Source organism: Haliotis rufescens, unplaced genomic scaffold, assembly GCF_023055435.1.
Source record: "Haliotis rufescens isolate VD_foot unplaced genomic scaffold, xgHalRufe1.0.p SCAF_7, whole genome shotgun sequence".
Lineage (NCBI taxonomy): Eukaryota > Metazoa > Mollusca > Gastropoda > Lepetellida > Haliotidae > Haliotis > Haliotis rufescens.
The window spans coordinates 50,081,888-50,108,695 of record NW_025964361.1 but is presented as its reverse complement, the minus strand read 5'-3'; the positions used below and the strand labels follow the sequence as shown (position 1 = coordinate 50,108,695).

At 39.1% G+C, this 26,808-nt stretch overlaps 1 protein-coding gene across 1 annotated transcript in view; it reads right to left on the bottom strand.

The window, feature by feature from the left end:
• LOC124117485 overlaps positions 1-5,192 on the bottom strand; it is a 113,501-nt gene extending 108,309 nt beyond the window's left edge. Inside the window, exons 1-3 of the mRNA XM_046479401.2 lie at positions 5,060-5,192; positions 2,725-2,879; positions 1,161-1,279 (exon numbers count right to left, since the gene is read on the bottom strand). Coding sequence (XP_046335357.2) covers positions 1,161-1,279; positions 2,725-2,879; positions 5,060-5,108 — 323 coding nt within the window. The 5' untranslated portion in view covers positions 5,109-5,192. The remainder of the gene's footprint in view (positions 1-1,160; positions 1,280-2,724; positions 2,880-5,059) is intronic.
• Between the last annotated feature and the right edge of the window lie 21,616 nt (positions 5,193-26,808).

Sequence of the window (26,808 nt, the reverse complement as noted above, 5' to 3'; positions counted from 1 at the left end):
GTCAGTAAATAAAAATATATTCCCCCTATATATTTAGGGGGAATATATATTTATTTACTGACCAATAACGAGTATATACCCCCTATATATATAACGAGTATATACCCCCTATATATAGGGGGAATATATTTTTATTTACTGACCAATAACGAGTTCCTGTGTCTTATATGTAGCTAGTGGAATCAGGATCCTTGACACGAGGTTTGAGTGGTGATCAAGACGAGGTTGTGTATTGAGTGAGTGAGTGAGTGAGTGAGTGAGTGAGTGAGTGAGTGAGTGAGTGAGTGAGTTCGGTTTAATGCCGCTATGAAAAGTTTGTGTTTGTTGTTTAACGCCGCACTCAGCAATACTCAAGCTATATGATGGCGGTCTGTAAATAATCGAGTCTGGACCGGACAATACAGTTATTGACATCATGAGCATCGATCTACGCAATTGGGATACGATGACATGCATCAACCAAGTCAGCGAGCCTGACCACCCTATGCCGTTAGTCGCCTCTTACGACATGCATAGTCGCTTTTTACGGCAAGCACGGGTTGCTGAAGACCTATTCTACCCCGGATCTTCACGGGTCTTATGAAAAGTAACCGTCAGCTTCATGTGAGGGGGATGCCCGAAGTGGTGCAAATAACAAACTCAGATTGCAGACGTTTACAGCTTGGTGAAATCCACGAGCACGGGTATGGTGTGGCGGTTTTGTTGGTTGGTTGGTTGGTTGGTTGATTAACGCCGCACTCAGCAATATTCCAGCTATATGACGGAGGAGCTGTTTTGTGACACAGTGGGACAGCCCGTAGCTCTGTTTAGGGACTAGTCAGCATCAAACTCGTTTACAGGGAGCAGCCCAGTGAAACCGTTACCGCAGCTAGGGCAGAAACATTATCATGAGCATAAGTTTAAAGGGAGGCTACTCTGCACAGCGAACCTTGGATCAGCGGATCCTGTCACATATTATGGACGCAACTCTGCAGAGAGAATCTCGGCCACTTAGACCACCGGAGATATGATATGATAATCGAGGATGGTTTTTTTTTTTACAATGATACGACTATCTTGTGAAAACTTATAATGTACGAATATTCAAAATGTTTAATATTTGTGCATTTTGAGGTGGGTGATACAAGTAAATGCTGTGCGTATAGGAACAACACACTCACGTTGCTGTTGCATTATACGGAGTCCCGTCTTCCCAGATCCACGCTTTAGAGGTCTCGTTATAAGTCAGTGATGTGTAGTACTGGATGTTTACGGACCCTAACATGGATTTCACGAAAATCTGCAAACAAGTTAACCATGTTAAACAGTTTGGGCTCGTAACATGTGAAAAAGAGAGTAATACCCTCGTGTCTTTCCGTGACGTAAATATTACATGTTAGGAATACATATTGTACCATGCGAGCCTTTTATATATTGTTATTCCTAATATAGAATTTACGAAACGGAAAGACACGAGGGTAATGCCCTTTCTATCACATATTGTAATTCTTAAAATAATCCACGATTAAGATTTTTACTCAGAGAAGTATCTTCAGAAAACCCGTATGAATACAATGTTCGAGTGAACTGCCCAATTGTTCATAAAGTAGCAAATGATTTACAGCCATGTTTGTGTTCAGAAATACCCACACATTGGGAGAAGACACTGTCTCAACTTACTGGGGACATCAGACAATCCGTTATTGACCACGCAGACATTGCGTCTATGTATGCAGCTTAAAGTAGTTCATGTGAAGTGATCTAATTTGCATATATATCGAATCGCGACACCAAGCTAATCAGATCGGTTTATCGCATTGATAACATTGTTCATTATATAATGACATGCATTTCCCGTAACATTTGATCAAGTAATGAGACAGGGGTTGTAGAATGTGTTACATGGCTGAATCTGTTGGTGGCCTTATAGGCGGGGTTACGTCACTTTGACGTCATATTCAGTTACTTTGTTTGTTTGTTGTGTAACACTGCACTAAGCAATATTCCAGCTATAGGAAGGCGGTCTGTAATCGAGCCTGGACCAGTCGAACCGAATCGAGACAATCCAGTGATTGATATCATGAGCATCGATCCACGCAATAGGGTTACAATGACGTGTATCAACAAAGTCAGCGAGCCTGACCACCCTATCCCGTTAGTCGCCTCTTACGACAAGCATTCTTCAGTTACTAGTATACTAGTAAAGTATATGGTATAGTACATAGTACACGAGTATATCGCGACGCGTCAACATAGTGTAAAAGATAAACCATTAGTGATACAGGTCTCAGACGTTTACCACTTTGGTGACACCCACGGGCACGGGTGTGGTGCTAACAAACCTAGAAACATAATATGGGATTCGAACACACGATCATAGGTAGATTTAACAACCAAGGGTCGCAACTCTATACATCGAATTGTGGAGCCTTCGACAATTTGGCCATCCGTGTCCCAAGTGTGTCATAAAATAATAAGGGTAACCGTAGTAGCATATAGCCAAAATATACTGTTGGGCAAAAGAAAGTATACACACGTTTGATGGTGGTTAAACATGAAAAATAAAATATGTAATTTGATGATGATGTAGTTTGGGTTTTTTCACCTTATAAGTTTGCAGTGTTAAGGCTGCTGTTTTCAGCCCAAAAACGTTTTGATGACGATTGTATTTTTTTAAATCAAATCCAATTTTCAAGTGTATACTTTCTTTGCCCGGCACTGTACTATTTGTATGAAGATACATACCCATTCAGCCTCACTGCTAATGGAAACCAGAGATGCATTGTTTTGTGCACAGTACTGCAGGGACTGTGCATAGTTCTGCCTGGGTGTGGTCATGTAGTAGCATCGGTCATTGTCTTGCGTCCAGCCCGCTGGACATCGGCCGAGCGTTGTTGCCACTGGAGGAACATGAGAAATGGTTTAAATTAAAGAAGTCAATGTCCTCGTACATAACCGTGATAAATTGTGTATAATATTTTTAAAAGTACAAGGAGTATATTTTCACACAGGAAGTAATCTACAGTTATAACGAATTCAAAGGGACCACTAATTTTAGTTCGTAATAACCGTAGTTCGTTATAAGCATATATACATAATTTTTCAACAAATTGCCGGGACTAAAAAAAAGTTTGTTTATCGGTCATTTCGTTGTAAACGTGTTCGTTATAAACGCAGTTTATTGTATATGCGTTTTGTAAATGAAGACAGGAACTACCACCCCAGTACTGTAAATGAAGGAATGTGTTCAAAGGTCGTGAAGTATATTTACACAGGAAACACCAAATCGGTTAAGTAAATGAAGGAATGTGTTCGAAGGTCGTGAAGTATATTTACACAGGAACTACCAACTCGGTACTGTAAATGAAGGAATGTGTTCAAAGGTCGTGAAGTATATTTACACATGAACTACCAACTCGGTACTGTAAAGGAAGGAATGTGTTCGAAGGTCGTGAAGTATATTTACACTGGAACTACCAACTCGGTACTGTAAATGAAGGAATGTGTTCAAAGGTCGTGAAGTATATTTACACTGGAACTACCAACTCGGTACTGTAAATGAAGGAATGTGTTCAAAGGTCGTGAAGTATATTTACACAGGAACTACAGGAGAGAGACGGAGAGAGACAGAGAGAGACAGACAGACACACACACACACACACAAACAAACACACACACACACAAACAAACAAACTAACACAAACACTTAGTATTACTTCAGGGACGTGTATTTGTTTATCTAGTTTTTGTGGTCGAAAATAAAATGCGACGTTCGATAACAGAAATGTTGCCAGTGTAAACAGTCCTGTGATTAACAGATAGATATTCTTTATTTCCTTGAGATATTGAAGGTACATATATGTATTCTCTCGAACTTAAAGACCTCGGTCATTGGTCTGGCGTGATCTGTCATCCCTATCATATGTTGTGCAACCGTTCAGCTGACGACGACTGAAACAAAGGCTGGTGTATGCACATAACGAAGAGCCGATAACAATCTGGTATCAGTGTGTGTGGCTCCTAACTTGTTGGATGCCCTTGTAAGCTGATAAAAAGATAAAATGGGCCATAATGGTGATTTTGTGCAGTATTTAGTTTGTAGTGCCTGCACACACCTCGAACTTCCTGTGGTAGAGTGTCCGCCCGGAGAACGGAAGGTCGGCGGTTCGATCCCAGGCCGCGTCATACCACAAAAAGTTAAAAGATTGGTACTTGTTGTTACCCCGCCTGGTGCTCGTCATTAAGGGGCTAAAACAAGGCTCGGAATACTTTGTCTGAGTGGAGTATTCATGTTAAATTGCGGCATGGTATCTCGGGGGGGGGGGGGGGGGGGGGGGGGGGGGGGGCTATAGCACTATTAAATCGGCATCAATCTGGACTAGTACAAGCAGGAACACACACACACACACACACACACACACACACACACACACACACACACACACACATACATACGTGCATGCACATCGCTATATAAGTGCAGAAAACTTGAACGCGACGTTAAAGCCTTACTTCACCTCACCTCACCCCACCTCACCTTGGAGGGAGAGCGTTCATGATGAGAAGTACACTCATAGGGATTCAATGACTCTAAGTACGAACCGAGCCTACACAGGTCAACGAGCAATTTACATCCGTGACTATGGCTTCTAACAGTAAACACGTTGTTGTGTACAAGAACCTACCAAATGCTGGACAGCTCCTATGTATAAAAGGCAGTATAACTTGTGTAAATCTAATCAATAAATGGTTCTTTGTTAACATTTTAAGTAAAACGCATGTGCTACGTAATAACTTCTATTTCAATAAATAGACTTTGATAAAAAAAAGACGAGGGCCGACTTTTAGTGTCGATAGGTGATGAGAAAACGGATCGTAGAGGAGAAACTATATTTTGTGGCCTAAGCGCCGTGAATACTTTGTTGAACGGCCCCAAGTGTCGGAGCATGTTGAACACCGTTATCACCATCACATTAATCAGTATCGATCACACTGAAATTGTTACAAATTACAGCACTGATCTGATAACCTAGGTCATAATCTAAAATCGGATCAATTCCACCAAAGTCTTTAAACTTACCTGAAATGGCCAATATAAATATCAATAATATACAAGATCTTTCCTCCATTATAACGGTATGGCAGGGAGTGTTTACCCAGAGTCACACTGTGTTCGCCATCTATCAGTAGGATGCACCAACAGATACAACAAAGGGCTGTTATCTGTGCGTGTACTTCAGACCGCCGGCCTATAGGCGTACCAGGCACGTTGTCCGCGGTGAGGACTACATACATAAACTTTTTTATGTTCAGTACTCTGATTTCTTCATCACATGAAATATTCGGCGTTTGCAAACGTCAGGGTCTCATATTTTGACTTTGATATGACCATTCCCTCAAAATGGGTTGGCTATTGCTCAACGCCGCAATCTTGGTGGCGATCCATTAAAGTACTGGGCCCCGTTCCACAAAGCGATCGTTGCGCTAAGTCTATCGTAAGCCTATGTTAAAGTATGGGAGTTACGATCATCTTAGCGCTAAGTCTATCGTAAGCCTATGTTAAAGTATGGGAGTTACGATCATCTTAGCGCTAAGTCTATCGTAAGCCTATGTTAAAGTATGGGAGTTGCGATCATCTTAGCGCTAAGATCGCTTTGTGGAATGGGCCCCTGGACCTAGTCTTATGACTGCCGTAGAGCTACGATCGCTTTGTGGAACGGGGTCCTGAACTTTGTAAATATGTACTTTAAATTTGCTTGGGAAAAAAAGATGAAACATGGTATATATACATCTTCTCCCGAGGACATTTAAGTTTGTTTTAAAAGTTCTGAGCCAATCTCATTAAAATCAGATCTTAGTGCTCGCTACTGCTACACACAGATATGAACACATCCAATTACAAGTCACGGGTAATCTTCGTATTTGTAGCCAGGCTGCAGAGGCGCTGATAATCCACAATGTTTTTAAGATTCTCTTTCACGTGTACATGTACGCCAGCAAGAGATATTTTACGTCCGTTTCCTAAGGTTCATGGAAAGTTTTGTTGGAAACAGAAATTGTTGAGACATGTTGTTTCAGATTTCGCTATTATAGGACAGATAAAACACACTCAAAATGCGGGGTCAGTGTTGAAAGAGTGTACAGTTTTCTGCATGCTGCGCGTGGCCCTTCTCCCGCACGCAGTCGACGAATTCATTTTTCTACTACGCTGGTGTCTCCCCCCCCCCCCCCAAACACACACACACACACACACACACACACACAAACACTTAGTATCGTGAAACATTGTGCACTTTGTGATTGAAAGCATGAATCTTGTTACAGTTATAATGCCATCCCAAATAATTTAAGTCAGGGGGCCACCCAAAAAATCCAATATGGCCGCAATGGAGGAATGAAATTCTATTATATCTCCTTTGAACATGACCCACAACCTATATATACAATGACAAATGTAATTACCCAACGCTACATCTATAAAGTAACTACTTAGTAAAGTCAAGAGAAAATGAACAAATACGCATTTCTTTCTTTCGACAGTGACAATTACATGTGATCACATTTGCAAAGTGGTGTACTAATCAGATGTGACACACAACACAGTCACACCTTGCTCTGCGAATGTTCGGATGTGTTTACGCATTCGTGTTTCCACTATCTGGTCATCTACAATTGGAAGAGAAGGTTCTGTTGAGTGCACAGGGTGAATGTACTGTACGTAATGACCTGTAAACATTGTTGGTCCAAAGGCTGAATTTACAACAGACCCGTGAAGATCGGAGGTAGAATAGGTCTTCAGCAACACATGCTTGCCGTAAAAGGCGACTTTGCTTGTCGTAAGAGGCGACTATCGGGTAGTCAGGCTCGCTGACTTGGTTGATGCATGTCATCGATCCCAATTGCGTGGATCGATACTCATGAAGTCAATCACTGGATTGTCTGGTCCAGACTCGATTATTTACAGACCGCCGTCATATAGCTGGAATACTGCTGAGTGCGGCGTTAAACAAAAAACAGATAGACATACAGATTTTACAACCCGGTTACTAGCGGGATACGATCTCAGCGCCTGGCGCTTGCTAGCCAGACGGATCAGAGTGTGAAGAGAGGCGATTGAGATGCATGGTGAATCGTTGGTAACACTCTCTGTTGTATCCATCGGCGTTGTACTGCTAAAGCATGCGGTATATATTCATTTGGTCACTCTGTGTTCGGCATCCTTCATGACACATGCTAGTTGCAATGTTCCGTATTGTAATCCTGGGACGTGCACAATGCATACAGGCTTTAGCTTCGCCCCCTCTTCACCACGTTGGCCATTCTTCCGACGTTCGGGTGGTGGCCCGTCTTTCTCATCCGTCCCAAACGCGTCTCTCGATTCAGACATCACTCACACTGAGTGAGTGAGTGAGTGAGTGAGTATGGTTCTACGCCGCTTTCAGTAATATTCCAGCAATATCACGGCGGGTGACTCCAGAAATGGGCTTCACACATTGTACCCATGTGGGGAATCGAACCTGGGTCTTCGGCGTGAGGAGCGAACGCTTTAACCACTTAGCTACCCCACCGTCCCTCACTCACACGGAGTTGACATCAATCTGCTTTATCTAGGCATACCTCAATGTAATTCGTAATTCGTCAGCCACTTATTTAATTCTGTCTAGGTTCAATCAAGATTGTAATATCAAACTTAATCAAATATGGTTGGGGATTACAGTTGAAGGATGTATATTTAACTTGTGTGGAGTTGCGCTGCAAAGAAAACAAACTTAAATAAATAAAATTATGAATGGCCTGAATAATCTAAATATTCATATTATTAAACAAACACAAGGATGGTTGATAGTATCAATTGGCTCTTTGATATTAAGCATCCATCAATCAGCATGATTTCATTTAATCCTGAAAAAGATACATAAGCATACATGTATATGATAAATACATTTCTATTCTGAACTGGGGCGGTGGGTAGCCTACTGGTTAAAGCGTTCGCTCGTCACGCCGAAGACCCGGGCTCGATTCCCGACATGGGTACAATTAGTGAAGCCTATGTCTGGTGTCCCCCCGCCGTGATAATTTTGGAATGTTGCTAAAAGCGGCGTAGAACCATACTCACTCATCCTGAATGGTGATATATATATTTATATTTATATTATTTGTATTTATTTTTTAATGTTTTTTAAGGGGAGAGGTAACTATGGGGAGTTTGAATTCCGATTACTCCATTAGATCATATGATATTATCTTTATTGATGTGGCAAATTAAAGTTAAAACCACTAGATTGTTGCTTGTAATTGTTTGTGTGTATATCTCCTGAGCACATTCGCATAAAATAGAAATTATGGAAAATTAGAGCGATGGGCGTGGAGCGAATATATACAATTTCGTTCTATAAACTAAAAGTGTAATAATCATTATAACCAGAATAACTTCACCTTTATTGTATGAAATTTAAAGATTTTAAAGCCTTCGATGGACCTTTTTTGCTTGGTACCTAAACTGACGCTCGACGCGGATCTCTAAATTACGATTCAAGGGTATCTCCTTGACTATGATGAAACCAGGTAGTGCATCCCCATATTGTCAATGTTAACATTCCCTGTCATGTTCAGGACATGCATGGGATTCAGAAAACGAAGGATTTGTTTGAAGGTGGGCGGGTGGGCGGGTGGGCGGGTGGGGGCCTTTTATATTTGCATTCATTCTTACATGACAATCATGATACACGTTGTTATTTTACTCCGCACTCAACAATATTCCAGCTATATTACGTCGGTCTGTGCAAATTCGCTTCTGGGGCGGACAATCCAATGATTGACATCATGAGCATCTATCTATACGAAGAAGTTAATCTATAATAGCCACATAGCCAGAGCTCATGAATGGAATCCCAAACAATACCTGGTCAGTAGGTACTGTACAACTCGCTCCCTATATGTTAGTGAGTGAGTGAGTTGGGCTTATCGCCGCTTTTAACAGTATTCCAGTTATATCACGGCGTGTCAGCTTAATGTGGGAGGAAAGCCCGAAGTGATGCAGGTCTCAGACGTTTACCACTTCGGTGAAACCCACGAGCACGGGTATGGTGCTGACAAACCTAGAAACATAATCGGGGCGAAGCGGGATTCGAACCTACAATCGTAGGTTTCTGGCGTGCCCAAGGGACGCAACTCTGCATCTCTATCTATTAGTACATATGCACACTCATGTAATGATGAACATGACAATTGTAGCTGCCAAAAAGGTTCACTGGTTGTGAAGACTGTGTTTGCTGAAATTCACCGGTAGGCAGTAAAGGTCATGTGTGTAGAACTGCTTTTAACCAGCGCTCTTTACATTCATGGTTTCAAGGTCTAGATATATTGTCATAGCTTCATGTAGCTATACATAGTGATACATGCACACCCAGGTTGTTAGTATACAATGCAGTTATATATAGTAATACATGCACGCCAAGAATGTCAGTATACAATGTAGCTATAAATGGTGACATATGCACACCGAGGATGTCAGTATACAACGTAGCCATATATAGTGATACATGCACACAGAAAATGTTAGTATAGAACGTAGCTATATATAGTGACACATGTACACCAAGGATGTCAGTATACAACGTAGCTGTCTATAGTGATACATGTACACCCAGGATGTCAGTATACAACGTAGCTATATATAGTGATACATGCACATCCAGGTTGTCAGTATACAACGTAGCTATGTATAGTGACACATGTACACCCAGGATGTCAGTATACAACGTAGCTGTCTATAGTGATACATGTACACCCAGGATATCAGTATACAACGTAGCTATATATAGTGACACATGTACACCCAGGATGTCAGTATACAACGTAGCTATGTATAGTGACACATGTACACCCAGGATATCAGTATACAACGTAGCTATATATAGTGACACATGTACACCCAGGATGTCAGCATACAACGTAGCTATATATAGTGACACATGTACACCCAGGATGTCAGTATACAACGTAGCTATATATAGTGACACATGTACACACAGGATGTCTGTTTACAACGGCTTTATACGGTTACACATGTACACCCAGGATGTCAGTATACAACGTAGCTATATATAGTGACACATGTACACCCAGGATGTCAGCATACAACGTAGCTATATATAGTGACACATGTACACCCAGGATGTCAGTATACAACGTAGCTATATATAGTGACACATGTACACACAGGATGTCTGTTTACAACAGCTTTATACGGTTACACATGTACACCCAGGATGTCAGTATACAACGTAGCTATATTTGGTGACACATGTACAAACAGGATTTCTGTTTACAACAGCTTTATACGGTGACACATGTACACCCAGGATGTCAGTATACAACGTAGCTATATATAGTGACACATGTACACCCAGGATGTCAGTATACAACGTAGCTATATATAGTGACACATGTACACCCAGTATATCAGTATACAACGTAGCTATATATAGTGACACATGTACACCCAGGATGTCAGTATACAACGTAGCTATATATAGTGACACATGTACACCCAGGATGTCAGTATACAACGTAGCTATATATAGTGACACATGCACACCCAGGATGTCAGTATACAACGTAGCTATATATAGTGACACATGTACACACAGGATGTCTGTTTACAACGGCTTTATACGGTTACACATGTACACCAAGGATGTCAGTATACAACGTAGCTATATATAGTGACACATGTACACCCAGTATATCAGTATACAACGTAGCTATATATAGTGACACATGTACACCCAGGATGTCAGTATACAACGTAGCTGTCTATAGTGATACATGTACACCCAGGATATCAGTATACAACGTAGCTATATATAGTGACACATGTACACCCAGGATGTCAGCATACAACGTAGCTATATATAGTGACACATGTACACCCAGGATGTCAGCATACAACGTAGCTATATATAGTGACACATGTACACCCAGGATGTCAGTATACAACGTAGCTATATATAGTGACACATGTACACACAGGATGTCTGTTTACAACGACTTTATACGGTTACACATGTACACCCAGGATGTCAGTATACAACGTAGCTATATATAGTGACACATGTACACACAGGATGTCTGTTTACAACAGCTTTATACGGTGACACATGTACACCCAGGATGTCAGTATACAACGTAGCTATATGTAGTGACACATGTACACCCAGGATGTCAGTATACAACGTAGCTATATATAGTGACACATGTACACCCAGTATATCAGTATACAACGTAGCTATATATAGTGACACATGTACACCCAGGATGTCAGTATACAACGTAGCTATATATAGTGACACATGTACACACAGGATGTCTGTTTACAACGGCTTTATACGGTTACACATGTACACCGAGGATGTCAGTATACAACGTAGCTGTCTATAGTGATACATGTACACCCAGGATATCAGTATACAACGTAGCTATATATAGTGACACATGTACACCCAGGATGTCAGTATACAACGTAGCTATGTATAGTGACACATGTACACACAGGATATCAGTATACAACGTAGCTATATATAGTGACACATGTACACCCAGGATGTCAGCATACAACGTAGCTATATATAGTGACACATGTACACCAAGGATGTCAGTATACAACGTAGCTATATATAGTGACACATGTACACCCAGGATGTCAGTATACAACGTAGCTATATATAGTGACACATGTACACCCAGGATGTCAGTATACAACGTAGCTATATATAGTGACACATGTACACACAGGATGTCTGTTTACAACGGCTTTATACGGTTACACATGTACACCAAGGATGTCAGTATACAACGTAGCTATATATAGTGACACATGTACACACAGGATGTCGTTTACAACAGCTTTATACGGTGACACATGTACACCCAGGATGTCAGTATACAACGTAGCTATGTATAGTGACACATGTACACACAGGATGTCAGTATACAACGTAGCTATATATAGTGACACATGTACACACAGGATGTCTGTTTACAACAGCTTTATACGGTGACACATGTACACCCAGGATGTCAGTATACAACGTAGCTATAGATAGTGACACATGTACACACAGGATGTCAGTATACAACGGCTTTATACGGTGACACATGTACACACAGGATGTCAGTATACAACGTAGCTATATATAGTGACACATGTACACACAGGATGTCAGTTTACAACGGCTTTATACGGTGACACATGTACACCCAGGATGCCAGTATACAACGTAGCTATATAAATCAGCCAACGTGTCAATGGACAATGAACAGATTTGTCACTTAATTTGTAAAATGACTAAAGTATTTAGACATTTTAGAAATTGCCTTAATGAATCTAATTTAACACATTGAGTGCAACATGTATATTGGTACGTATTCACATTGGATGTTAGTGTAGACCATAGCAGGATATGCGCATGCGCCTGAATAGCATGTCGCTGAAAAGAATGCTCCGTCACAATCGCGTTAATTATGAGATGATGTTGTGCAAAAATAATGTAATGTGACCTTGAAGCAACCCGGAATGGATATATGTGAGTGAATCATTAACATTATTGAGCGTTTTGCTTAAAATCAAGTGTTCTAAGTATGAACAAATATGTAGGCGAATTTAGACAAGTATTGTCACTGCTGACTGACCCAGCGTCCAGGCAATCAACAAACAATGGGCAGCCCGAGCAGGGTCATTGAAGCACTGACCAGCTCTCACAGCAAGGAAGATGGCCTACGATATCCAAAGTGTGGAGGATACACGCATTGACATTTTCAAAGCAATACACAGACGGCTTGGACAACGTGATGGAATTTATTTTGAAAATGAACTGTTTGAAACATACACTGATGATAAAGAAAACGGAACGAAGAGAGGAAGAGAAGAAAAGAATAGTCGACGTGATTCCCAAAATGGACGTCCACCAAAACGTGTTCACAGAGAGCATCCCAGGAAGTCGGTGATTGAGAAATGTGCTTCTGGTGTATATTGCCTATATGACTTTTTTACAAACACAACCCCCTCCCACATACTGGAAAAAAACAAGAACTCAGCAATTGCAAGCCCGACCCCCGCCCGACCCACATGGAGACAGTTCAATGGACAAACAACGAGGTAAAGATTTTTCAACCCTTATCTATACCACGTCCAATTTTCATTCTTTAAAAATCTGTTGTTCAGAAACTCTAAGCATTGTGGCCGGTTTTACACAGTTGATCGTGTTGTTTCCACGGAGACATCCTAAGGTATGAAAAGCGCAGCAATATGCTGTCGAAAAAAACAGGTGGTGACCAATTTTCCTTTGCACAAGACTGATATTTGTGCAGTCAAGACATATAACTCAACCGATGTCTAATATAATTCACTGTTTAGCGTCATGAAAACATTTGTCCCATGAACCAGCGCGTGTTCCTTCACTCAAAAATCATTTCTTTGTTTTGAAGAAACATAACCGTGTAAATACAAATATCACAAAACGTAAAAGAAGCTGTCATATTACGATTTCGCGACAGAGACCCTGTAAATTCATTTACAAGTAATTGCTGCAGTTTGTCAACATTCATTGATACTGAATAGTACATCACATAGATGTATCTTTGACGATATTCATCTTTACCAACGTGCTTCCAAAAGCTTTACATTCTCAAGTTCGACTACTTCAAACGTGTAAACCTAATTAAATTGCATTAAACATTATTTTGAAATGAAATGGCACAGTTTTCGTATGTACAGCTGTTACTTCCGTGTGTTTACCGATTAGCATACAACGCTGACAAAATAACATAGCGAAACAGATGGTCATGAGCGCCTATTGAAAAGTATGTACGCAATTTAATAATCTCTGGTGTTTTCACGAGTAGTGTCGGATATGGTCGACACATTTCACTCACTACCCCGAACATAACTCGGTGTCCGTTTGTTGCATAACATTGGCCTGAGATGAGTTGACTGTCAAGCCAGTATTCCTCTTTTAAACATCAAGATACTACTTTGTATACCACCGGTCTAATGCTCATTTAATTGTAAAGTACTCTTTGTTAGCCATTTAGAAGTTGTAGGAACATGGGGACATAAAACTGATAACAACTTTAATGTTTGTAGCGATGTTTCAGGGTTACTCTATCATGCGAATACTGAGTAAGCCTATTGAGTAACATTGTTTATGTATTTTTACTTAAGCGTAATTTTACCTTGATTATATTTTATACAAAATACTTTTTCGTAGTTCCGTATGAAATGGTTTAATGCATTTCATCTTGTATCCTTTTTTATTAGATGTTAAGATGATACTTTAAAAAACATGTTACTTTACTCTCTTGCCACATGCCGCATATCACACATATCTCATGACACATCATGGTATCTCAGTGAGCTAGCACTATAAATCGGCATCAGTTCGGACTAGTACAAGCAGCCACACAAACACACACACGTACATGCACGTCGCTATATAAGTGCAATAATCTTGGACGCGACGTTAAACACAATTTCACCTCACCTCATGACACATTTCACACATATCACATGACACATCACATATAACATATCAACTGACACACTACGCACGACACATATCACATGATTCACGACACATACCTCATAATACATATCACATATAGGACATATCACATATTGCACGAAACATATCTCATAACACATATCATATGTATTACATATCACATGATGCACGACACATATCACATAACACATATCACATGTATGACATATCACATGATGCACGACACATATCTCATAACACATATCACATGTATGACATATCAAATGCCACACGGCACAAACCTCATAACACATATCACATATATGACATATCACATGATGCACGACCCATACCTCATAACACATATCACATGTATGACATATCACATGATGCACGACACATTTTATAACACACATCACATGTATGACATATCACATCATGCACGACATATACCACATGTAACTTGTCGCATTAAACGTATCATGACACATGTCACATGTCACATACCACATACCACATACCACATGACACATGACACATATATATCACCTATCACCTGTCGTTTATCACATTATACAGATAGCATGACACATGACACACATGACACATATCACATTGCACTTCAACATATCAAATATCGCATGATAAATGGCAAAATAACACATCACACATCATATACAACTTGCCACATACCATCAAATGACACATCACACAACAGAACACAACACATGTCATATTTCACATCGTACATATTAGATGACACATTTCACATATCAAATGACACATATCATAAGACACATCACGCAACGCATATCACATATCACTTCACACATATTAGATTTTAGATGACACGTATCACATGGTGCATGATACATTTCCCATATCACATGACACGTGACGCACTAATCATATCACATGACATATATCACATGTCCCATGATATATACCACATAAAACATGTCAAATATAACGCATAACACATGGCGCATGACACATATCAAATGGCATATGCCATATGACGCACGGCACATATCGTATGACATATCACATATATGATATATCACATGACACATGGCACATACCACATTCAACTTGACACATCAAACTTCTCATGACATATCACAGGACACATGTCATATATCACTTAACACCTGGCACATCTATATCGCCAATTACCCGTCATCTATCACACATGACGTGATACATGACATAATATCACATTATCCATGATGAAATGGGGTATGACAATATTTAATATCAAATATCAAATTACACGTCACACATCACACATCACACATCACACATCACACATCACGCATCACATATTACAATTCATACACAAAACCCGTCATCTATCGCATGACACACATGACATGACACATAACGCATATCACATGTATCCACGAGGAATGACAAATATCAAATATCAAATATCACATGACACATATGACATAAAGGGCGATAGAGTAGCCTTGTTGTTAAAGCGTTCGCTCGACACGCTTCAGACCCGGGTTCGATTCCCTACATGGACAATGTGTGAAGCCCATTTCTGGTGTCCCCCGCTGTGATATTGCTGGAATAATGCTAAAAGCTGCGTACAACTATACCCACTCACTCGCTATAACATATAACATAACATTCATTGTATACCATGATATATTTCGCGTGATACAACACATGATACATCACACAAATCACATTTCACATGATACGACACACGACACATGAGACGTATATATCACCTATGACATGACACATGACAAAACAGGAATGACACTACACACATATGCCACATGACAAATACCGGACGCCACATATTACGAAAACACGTTTCGTGGCTCATACCACAGAATACATGACACATATCACAGGTAAAATGATACATGTCATAAACATATCGCATATCACATGACACAAGACACATCACACATATAAAATTAATCACATAGCACATAACACATTACAGAACAAATATCACAGGATACATGATATATATGGCACATTACTTAATACATGACGCACGACACAGGACACATATAAACGAACTCATGACAAACGTCACATGAAACATATCTCCTAATATATATCGCAAGACACAGGACACATTGCATATAACATTGCATTATACATATCTCATCTCACATATAAAATGACAAATGATATATGAAATGAAATATAGCACATATGATATGACGCATATGGCACGCATACATGACATATATGGCACATCACAAATATCAACTGATCACATCACATATTACAACAAAAAACATTGCATGCTACGGATCACAGGATACATGACACATATGGCACATTGCACATCACACATATACCATTACTCACATAACACAAAAGAGTACATGACACATATCACAGGATACATGACAGATATGGCACATGCCACATCACACATATACAATGACTCACATGACATATCACAAACAACATTGCATGACAGATCACATGATGCATGACATATATAACACATCACATATATACAGTTACACACATTACATGTCACACAAAAAAATAATTACATGACATATATCACAGGATACATGACGCATATGGCATATCACACATATACAATTACTCCTATCATATATCACAAACAACATTCCATGACACAGATCAGTGGGCCCAACGTTAGATTACGCCTGTTTTATTCCTCGATACCCCCCTGGCAGCCAGAAATGTTTGTACCAATCTGGTTAAAATATCAGGTAACAAGCCCTACTTTCTGCAAGCTGAATTCACTTTGAACTCTAGCCGTGAAAGAATTGAAATATAAAAAATATTCAAAGTTAAAAAAATGTAAAGAATGACATCTTTTTCAGAAAATATGGATATCAAAATCAAATATTGCACCAACGTTGGCCCAACGTAGGATCGCCGATGAAAATAACGCTGGGCCAATGTTGATAGCTAACGTTTTATTCCTCAGTACCTCCCAGGCACCCTGAAATGATTGTACCAATCTAGTTAACACATCAGGTAACAAGCACTTCATTTTGCAAGCTGAATTCACTTTGAACTCTGACCATGAAAGAGTTGAAATTTAAAAAAATATTCGAAGTTAAAAACATGTAAAGAATCATATTTTTTTCGAAAATATACACATCATAATCAAACTTTGCACCAACGTTGGCCCAACGTAGGGCCGCCGATCAAAATAACGCTGGACCAACGTTAGATTACGCCTGTTTTATTTCTCAGTACCGCCCAGTCAGCCTGAAATGTTTGTACCAATCTAAACTGACGTCCAAAAGAAAATTTACCAGAGTTTGAAATCACTCTTGCTCAAAAACAACAAAACATACATGCATGAAGTAAAGTGTATTGAAAAGATCAATATATCAACATAATCAACACTGAAAATGACAATCATACCGCGACCAAGAATGACGTCAGAGCCCGTTGGAAAAGTCCATGAAAAGTTGAAATAAAAAGAAATATTCGAAGTTAAAAACATGTAAAGAATCATATTTTTCAGAAAATATACATATCAAAATCAAACATTGCACCAACGTTGGCCCAACGTAGGACCGCCGATCAAAAATACGTGGGGGCAACGTTAGATTACGCCTGTTTTATTCCTCAATACCTCCCAGGCAGCTTGAAATGTTTGTACTAATCTGGTTAAAATATCAGGTAACAAGCAGTAAGTTCTGCAAGCTGAATTCACTCTGTTCTCTTTCCATGAAAGAGCATGTCAATGAAATGCGCTGTCTTCTGGCAGGGTACCTCGGCATACATAGTTTCAAATACGGCCAAGACAAAATTCAAAATGTTTTTAATTACATGCACAATTTCGTGATATAATATTTACTTTCCAAAACAATTTTCAAGACTGTGCTAATTGTTCACAAGTGTTTCAACACTATTAAAAGATACATGATTTTCCCACGAGTTTGCAAATTAAAACCATCAGACAATAAGACCGGCACATACTGAAACATTTAATTTTCCTTGGCCTCACCCAATACATTCAGCATTGAGAGCAACACAAAGAAAGGCAAAATAGTCTTTGCATCGGATGTCATATGATTGATTGCCTTGACCCATTAACACATATGATGACAGCAACAAAATAACAATCGAATTCTGGTCTAGGTGACCTTTATTTATTTGTTAAATGACAAGTCAGAACCTGGGCTGAGTGGTTGAGGAGCCTTTTCAGTCCTCAAATGAAGAAACAGACGAACTTATCACAGGGATGATCTTCAACCTTATCCATGGTCACTGCTTTTGCCTTGGTAACTGAATAAAACAATGACACAAATATTATAAAATTACAGGGTAAGGGACATATTTTGACATAAATAATGTTGCCTTCCCCCAAATAATAATTTGATGTCTAAAAAAAGTCTCAGCAGTGCTACCTCCACCCGTCTAATCATTAAACTGTTCAAAACTGCTAAAACTTGGAAGATGGCATGGACAATAATACCATGATGCTCTTGGATCATACATTGGCAGAAAAGCTTTTAATACTAAACTGAATAAGGGTAACCTCGACTCGTTCATTTTTCAAAGTTCAAAACATAAAACAGCATAGTTTTCTCAGAAAATACACTTATCAAAATCAAACTTTGCACTGCACTTCTCCCATTGGTATAGAGACTACTCTAAATTGGAAAATATTCCACGTATTTGTTTTCAAGTTATAGGTCACACGAAGGTTTAAGAAAATAATTCTTAGTTCAAAACATGAAACAAATCGTTTTTGTTTCGAAAATACACATACCAAAATCAACATTTGCACTGCACCTCTCATATTTGTATAGAAAATGTTTCTCACATTTGGAAAGAATCCATGCAGCAGTTCTCAAGTAAACGGTAGCACAAACATAGAATTAAAAACAACATTCTATGTTCAAAACATGCACAAAATTAGATTGTTTCATTAAAAACACATTCTAAGTTCAAAACATGTACAAAATCATATTGTTTCATAAAATACACATATGAAAATCAACCTTTGATCTGCAAATCTCCTATTTGTATAGACAGTATTGCTCAAATTGGGAACGAATCCATGTAGCAGTTCTCCGGTTAAATGTAGCATAATTTTGAATTACAAAACACATTGTATGTTCAAAACATGTACAAAAATCATATCGTTTCATAAAATAAACATATCAAAATCAACCTTTGCACTGCACTCACCAAAAAAAATGTCTTTGGAAGGACGGACAGAGGGATATCCTTGGTATGGCTTTATCAACCCGCCCTATTAGATTTGGGATATCATTAAAAAAGAAATATCTAAATTTTTATTATTAAAGATGTTTGTATATATTATTGCAGGGCACATCACACATTAACACTTAATCACATCACATATCGCACAAAAAACATTCTATGACACAGATCACAGGATACATGACACATACGGCACATGGCACATCATAAATGTACAATTAATCCCATATCACGAAAATACGTTACATGACACAAATGACTGGATACATGATACATATAGTACATGGCAAATCACACATATAAAATCAATCACATCGCATATCACAAACAGAAACTTTACATGACACAAATCACTGGATACATGACACATATGGTATATTATAACACATGACACACATGGTACATGGCACATCACACATCACACATATAAAGTTAATCACATTGCATATAAAAAAGCCCAAAAATATCCATGACACATATCACAGGATACATGACACATATGTCAGATGGCAAATAACGCACACAAAAATAATCACATCACATATGACAAACAAAAACATTAGATGACACAGATCACTGGATACATGACACATATGGTACATGGCACATCACACATCACACATAAAGAAATAATCACATTGCATATAAAAAATATATATATATATAAATTTAAAAAAAACAAAAACATTCCGTGACACATATCACAGGATACATGACACATATGTCACATTGCACATCACGGATATACAAATAATCACATCAAATATCACCAAACAAAAACATTACATGACACAGATCACTGGATACATGACACATAAGGTACATGACAGATCACACATCACACATATAAAATTAATCACATTGCATATAAAAAACTAAAAAAAACAAAAAAACATTCCATGACACATATCACAGCATACATGACACATATGTCACATGGCACATCAAGCATATACAAATAATCACATCACATATGACCAAAAGAAAACACTTCATGACACAGATCACAGAATACATGACACATATGGTACATGGCACATCACACATCACAAATTTTAATCACATCATATATCACAAAAAATACTACACGACACAGATCACAGGGTACATGACACATCCCAGAAAGAAGTCAGACGTTGTGCCGTCCGTCAAAACAACGTTGGCCAAACGTTGATAGACAGCGTTGGCCCAACGTTATATTACGCCTGTTTTATTCCTCAATACCTCCCAGGCAGCTTGAAATGTTTGTACCAATCTAGTTAAAATATCAGATAACAACAGTAATTTTTGCAAGCTGAATTCACTCTAAACTCTATACGAGGAAGAGCATGTTAATGAATTGTGCTGTCTTCTGGCAGGGTACCTCGGCATACATAGTTTCAAATACGGCCAAGACAAGAAAATGTTTTAGTTACATGCACAATTTCGTGATATAATATTTACTTTCCAAAACAACTTTCAAGACTATGCGCAAATTGTTCACAAATGTTTCAACACTATTAAAAGATACATGATTTTCCCACGAGTGTGCAAATTAAAAACCATCAGACAATAAGCCCGGCACAAATTGAAACATTTAATTTTCCTTGGCCATACCCCATACATTCAGCATTGAGAGCAGCATTTAGACAGACAAAATAGTCCATGCATCGGATGTCCTATTATTGATTGCCTTGATCCATTAAAAATATGATGACAGCAACAAAATGACAATAGAATTCTGGTTTAGGTGACCTTTATTTTTTTGTTAAATGACAAGTCAGAACTTGGGCTGAGTGGTTGAGGAAGCTTTTCAGTCCTCAAATGAAGAATCAGACGAACTTATCACAGGGATGATCTTCAACCTTATCCATGGTCACTCCTTTTGCCTTGGTAACTGAGTAAAACAATGACACAAATATTATTAAATTACAAGGTAAGGGACATTTTTTTGACATATAAATAGTTGCTTTTCCCCCAAATATAATGTGATGTCTGAAAAAAGTCTCAGCAGTGCTACCTCCGGTCCGAGTCATTAAACTGTTAAAAACTGCTAAAACTGGGAAGATGGCATGGGCACTTATACCATGATGCTCTTGGATCATACATTGACAGAAAAGCTTTTAACACTAAAATGAACAAGGGTACCCTCAACCCATTCATTTTGCAAAGTTAAAACATTCTATGTTCAAAACATGTACAAAGTCATATTGTTTCATAAAATACACATATCAAAATCAACCTTTGCACCACACCACTCCTATTTGTATGGAAAGTGTTCCTCAAATTTGGAAAGTATCCACGAAGTAGTTCTAAAGTTAAAGGTCGCACAATGTTGAATTAAAAAAACAAAAACATTCTACGTACAAAACATGAAAAAATATCATATTGTTTCATAAAATACATATATCAAAATCAACATTTGCACTGCACCTCTTCTATTTGTATGGAAAGTGTTTCTCCCATTTGGAAAGAATCCATGCAGCAGTTCTCAAGTAAAAGATAGCACAAACATAAAATTAAGTTCAAAACATGCAAAATTTCATATTGTTTCATAAAATACATATATCAAAATCAACCTTTGCACTGCATCTCTCCAATTAATATAAAAAGTGTTCCTTAGATTTGAAGAGAACCCATGTAGCAGTTCTCGCGTTAAAGGTCGCACAATGTTGAATCAAAACACACACATTCAAAACATATATAAATATATATATTATAAATTATAAAAATAATAATATTTCATAAAATACACATATCATAATCAACATTTGGACTGCACCTTTTTTATTACAATAGAATGTGTTTCTTACATTTGGAAAGAATCCATGTTGCAGCTCTCAAGTAAAAGGTGGCACAAACATGGAATAAAAAAACATTCTTGTTTTAAAATGTGAATAAAACCTACAGGACATATATCTCCTTGTTACTATCCCATCACTCCACGAAATCCGGTTGAAATGCAGTGATTTTGGACCCATAATTTTTGTTGATTGTATACCCAGAATAAGTTTGCATTAGTTTCAAAGATATACGAAAATATTAGTATTATACTTGTTAATTTACAATCATTTTCCTATCAAAACATTACAATCAACTAAGGTTTAATCAATGTCACTGTTCTATCAGAACCAAACACTCAGTTTGCCAATTGGATTGCCCTCACTCAAGGATCACAGTCAGTCATAATCATAGAGTCATATCATGAAATTGATAATATGTTTTTTTACATGTTGTTCTCATTTACTATTGTTTGTAATATACATGTACATGTAAAAAGAAATATAATTATATAGATCGATTGTTATATATTCATGGGTACAAAATCACGTAGCATTTGGGTAGAAATATTTTTACGGTACATCACAAACATCACGTGTATCTTGTTTCATCCGTTCTGAGAGGGGCTGTCGGATTGCATAGTGGTTAAAGCGTTCGCTCGTCACGCCGAAGACCCGGGGTAGATTCCCGACATGGGTACAATGTGTGAAGCCAATTTCTGGTGTTCTCCACCGTGATATTGCTTGAATATTGAATAAAGCGGCGTAAAACCATACTCACTCACCCAATCATCCCTTCTGAGAACGGGAGATTCTCAGGAAAAGTTTGTAAAGACATTCTAAATTGTCCTTCTTGCAATGATAGACCAATAACACCATTATTTGGCTACATTTATGTCACATCAATATGTTATATATCTCTCCCCGCCGCCCTGTTTCAGAAAATAATTTGAAAATCATCGAGCGTAGAATCCATGACTATTTCCGATTTCGGCTTTAAAACTTCGATATGTACGAACGATGCTGTATGTGCTTCCGATATCAGTAAGGAGTCCTAACATTAAAAATATACTGAGTCAAATTAAAAACTTCACATTTTTAAAAGTAATCCCATATATGATATACAACGGACAAATGTATCAGAGAAGGTAATTTTTAATCATTAATGTCCAAAGAAGGATTTTAATTAACGGTGGTAACCATAATTTGTTACAAGCACCTACGGTATTCGGTAATAAAACCAACAGTTTAAATCATAAGTCCCAAGCACGAGAATCTGATGGCACAACAAGTTCAGTAGCGTGTATGGCCACCATGTGCGTTGACAACTGCCACACAACGCCTCGCATGGACCTTGTGATGCTTGTGAACACATGATTGGGAAGACGACGCCATTGTTGCTGCAAAATGGTGCCAAGATCTTGCAAATTCTGTGGTTGGTTCTGGAGAGTGCGCAGACTTCTGCCAAGAGCATGTTCGTGTTCATGACGTGTACGATGGGATTGAGGTCGGGAGACCTTAACGGCCAGTCCATAACGTTGACTCCCCCATTCTGAAGGAAATTCCTTGTCAAAATTGTTGTTTGGGGTCTGGCAGATCAAACCGGGTCCATGTGCTGCCATAAAAGGCAGAAGTTCTGGTGTCAGTACCTGGTCGCGGTAAGCAGCAGCGTTGAGGTTGCCACGGATGACAAGAAGCCTGGAACGTGCATTGCCACAGAAAGCACCCCACACCATGACACTTCCGCCTCGAAATCTGTCAACTTCCTGGACACAACACCGGGCGTAACGTTCATGCCGGCGCCTCCACACCCTCGCCCTACCATCAGCAAATCGAAGATTAAATCGGGATTCATCACTGAAGACGACTTGATTCCATCGTATGTGTCGCTGTGTAATTGAGTCAGAATCGGCCCGCAGTATGGCCTTCGTGCTTGAAGGTGAGCAGTTCTCAGACAGTTTCGAACAGTTTACGCACTCAGCCTACCCCTAAACAGTTCATTTCTGGTTGATGTAGCTGTCAAAAATCGGTTACAGAGGTGACGTAAGACAATCTGACGATCCTCTGCATGTGACGTCACACGTGGTCGACCTGGCCGAGGGTGATCAGCGGTGGTACCCGTTTGCTGTAGACGCGTCTGTAAATCATAAACAGTCCGTCGACTACAACCCATCGTCCTTGCGACTTCAGCTACGGACGTTCCCGTCTGCAACATGCCGAAGGCACGTTCACGTTCAAGTTCAACATTTGAAAGGCGTGGCATAACAAATGGCCGTAAAGACTTTTGTTTTCTTGTGTTTTTCTCTTTTTTTTAATGACTGCTAACAAGTATGGCTGAAAACACGTGCGGTATTATGGCCACGTGACCAGTTGCACGTGAAAACCCACTTTTGCCACTATAGTGCTGTGCACATGATTTTGATCGATTCACCTGCACAAAAACGGGTGTAATCTGAAGACAATACGTGGCCATTACTGTTTAAATACACAATAAGGGCCCACAATGATAACTGGTAAAAATGTTAAAATTTTAGGATTGTGAAGTTTTTAATTTGGTTCAGTATAGTTTGATTATTTTACATAATCTGCGTTATGCTGCTATTAAATCGTTTTGTTACTATGTTAATAAGTTCAGATTATAAATAAACTTATTAAAGTTTTGATACTTAGAAAGCTGGAGGCACTGATTGCCAAGAATATATTTTGTCACGAAGACACCCTAGAGGCAGAAGAATTCCATAAGGACTGTGCCGAAGACATCCTGAAGGCAGATTTCTGAAAGAACATTTCGAGGCATTGACTGCTGTGAAGATATTCAGTGACACCTCACTGGGAGGAAGAATGCCCAGAAGAGATCTAAGAGGACATTTCGAAGCAATGATTGCAAAGAATGTATTAAGTGGCACATCTCTGTCACGACGACACTCTGAAGGCAGACGATTTCTCAGATAACATTTCGAAGCATTGACTGCTGAGATGATATTCAGTGGCACGTGGCACCTCACTGGCACGAATACACCCCAGAAGAGATCTAAGAGGACATTTCGAGGCATTGATTGCTAAAAAGATATTCAGTGACTCGTCACTGTCACGAAGGCATCCTGGAGGCATAAGATTTCTAAGAGGACATTTCGAGGCATTGATTGTTAAGAAGCTATTCAGTGACACTTCACTGTCACGAAGACACTCTGGAGGCAGAAAGGTTCCAAGAGGACATTTCGAGGCATTGATTGCTAAAAAGATATTCAATGACACTTCGATGTCATGAAGACACACGAGAGGCAAAAGTAATGAAACTGCACATCTCGAGGCATTGATTGTTAAGAATGTATCAAGTGGCACTTTTCTGACACGAAGACACCCTGGAAGCAGAAACGTTTCAAGAGGACATGTCGAGGCGTTGATTGCTAAGAAGAAATTCAGTGGTAGTTAACTTTCACGAAGACAAGCTGAAGGCAGAAGTGTGCTAAGAGGACATTGGTTGCTGAAAGATATTCAGTGACACTTAACTGGAGGCAGGACAGGGCCAATAAGTCATCTATGAGTTATGATGGCCAAAAGGATTTTCAGTGAAAATTGCTCATGAAGCAATTATTTCAAAGGAGATATTCGGTGACAATTCACTGTAAAGAAGACATCCTAGAACTCTTGAACCAATGATTGCTAAGAAGATATTCAGTGGCACTTCACTGTCACGTCGACACCATTGAGGCTGAAAGGTGCATTGATTTCTTCTGGAAACATTGATGTCCAAGAGGATAGTCTGTAACAAATCACAGAACAGACACGGACGAGTTGCAAGGAGACGTCTGGGGGCAATGTTTGCCAAGAGGCTGTTCAGTGGCAATTGACTGTCACGAAGAAACACTGGAAGCATTAGAGTGCCAACAAGACTTCTGGGTGCAGAAAATGACAAGAAGACCTCTGTAGGAATATGTCTGCCAATAAGACATCCTTGAGGCAAAAGGCATCACCGGCAGACTCTCCAGGAGACCCAAATAAGACCTCTGGAGACCTCGATCTAAGGGTCGGGTATGCTTCTGGCACGTAAGGTTCAGAGACTTAACACTGTACTAACCTGCACTAACCCGCACTAACAATCTGCACGTAGGCGCATCAATTTATGGAAAGACACTTCCAAATTCTTTAGATTTAGGTTCAAAATCTGGGATTGTTTGGTTGTCAGAGGCAGTGTCAGCCTCTTTGTATTCGCCTGAAGCATGCCTGACCACTGCATAACGACGGTCACACACTGGAGGCAAAAGGGGGTCAAGAAGACTTATGAATGCAGTTATGCTGCTAATAAGATATTCAGTGAAAAT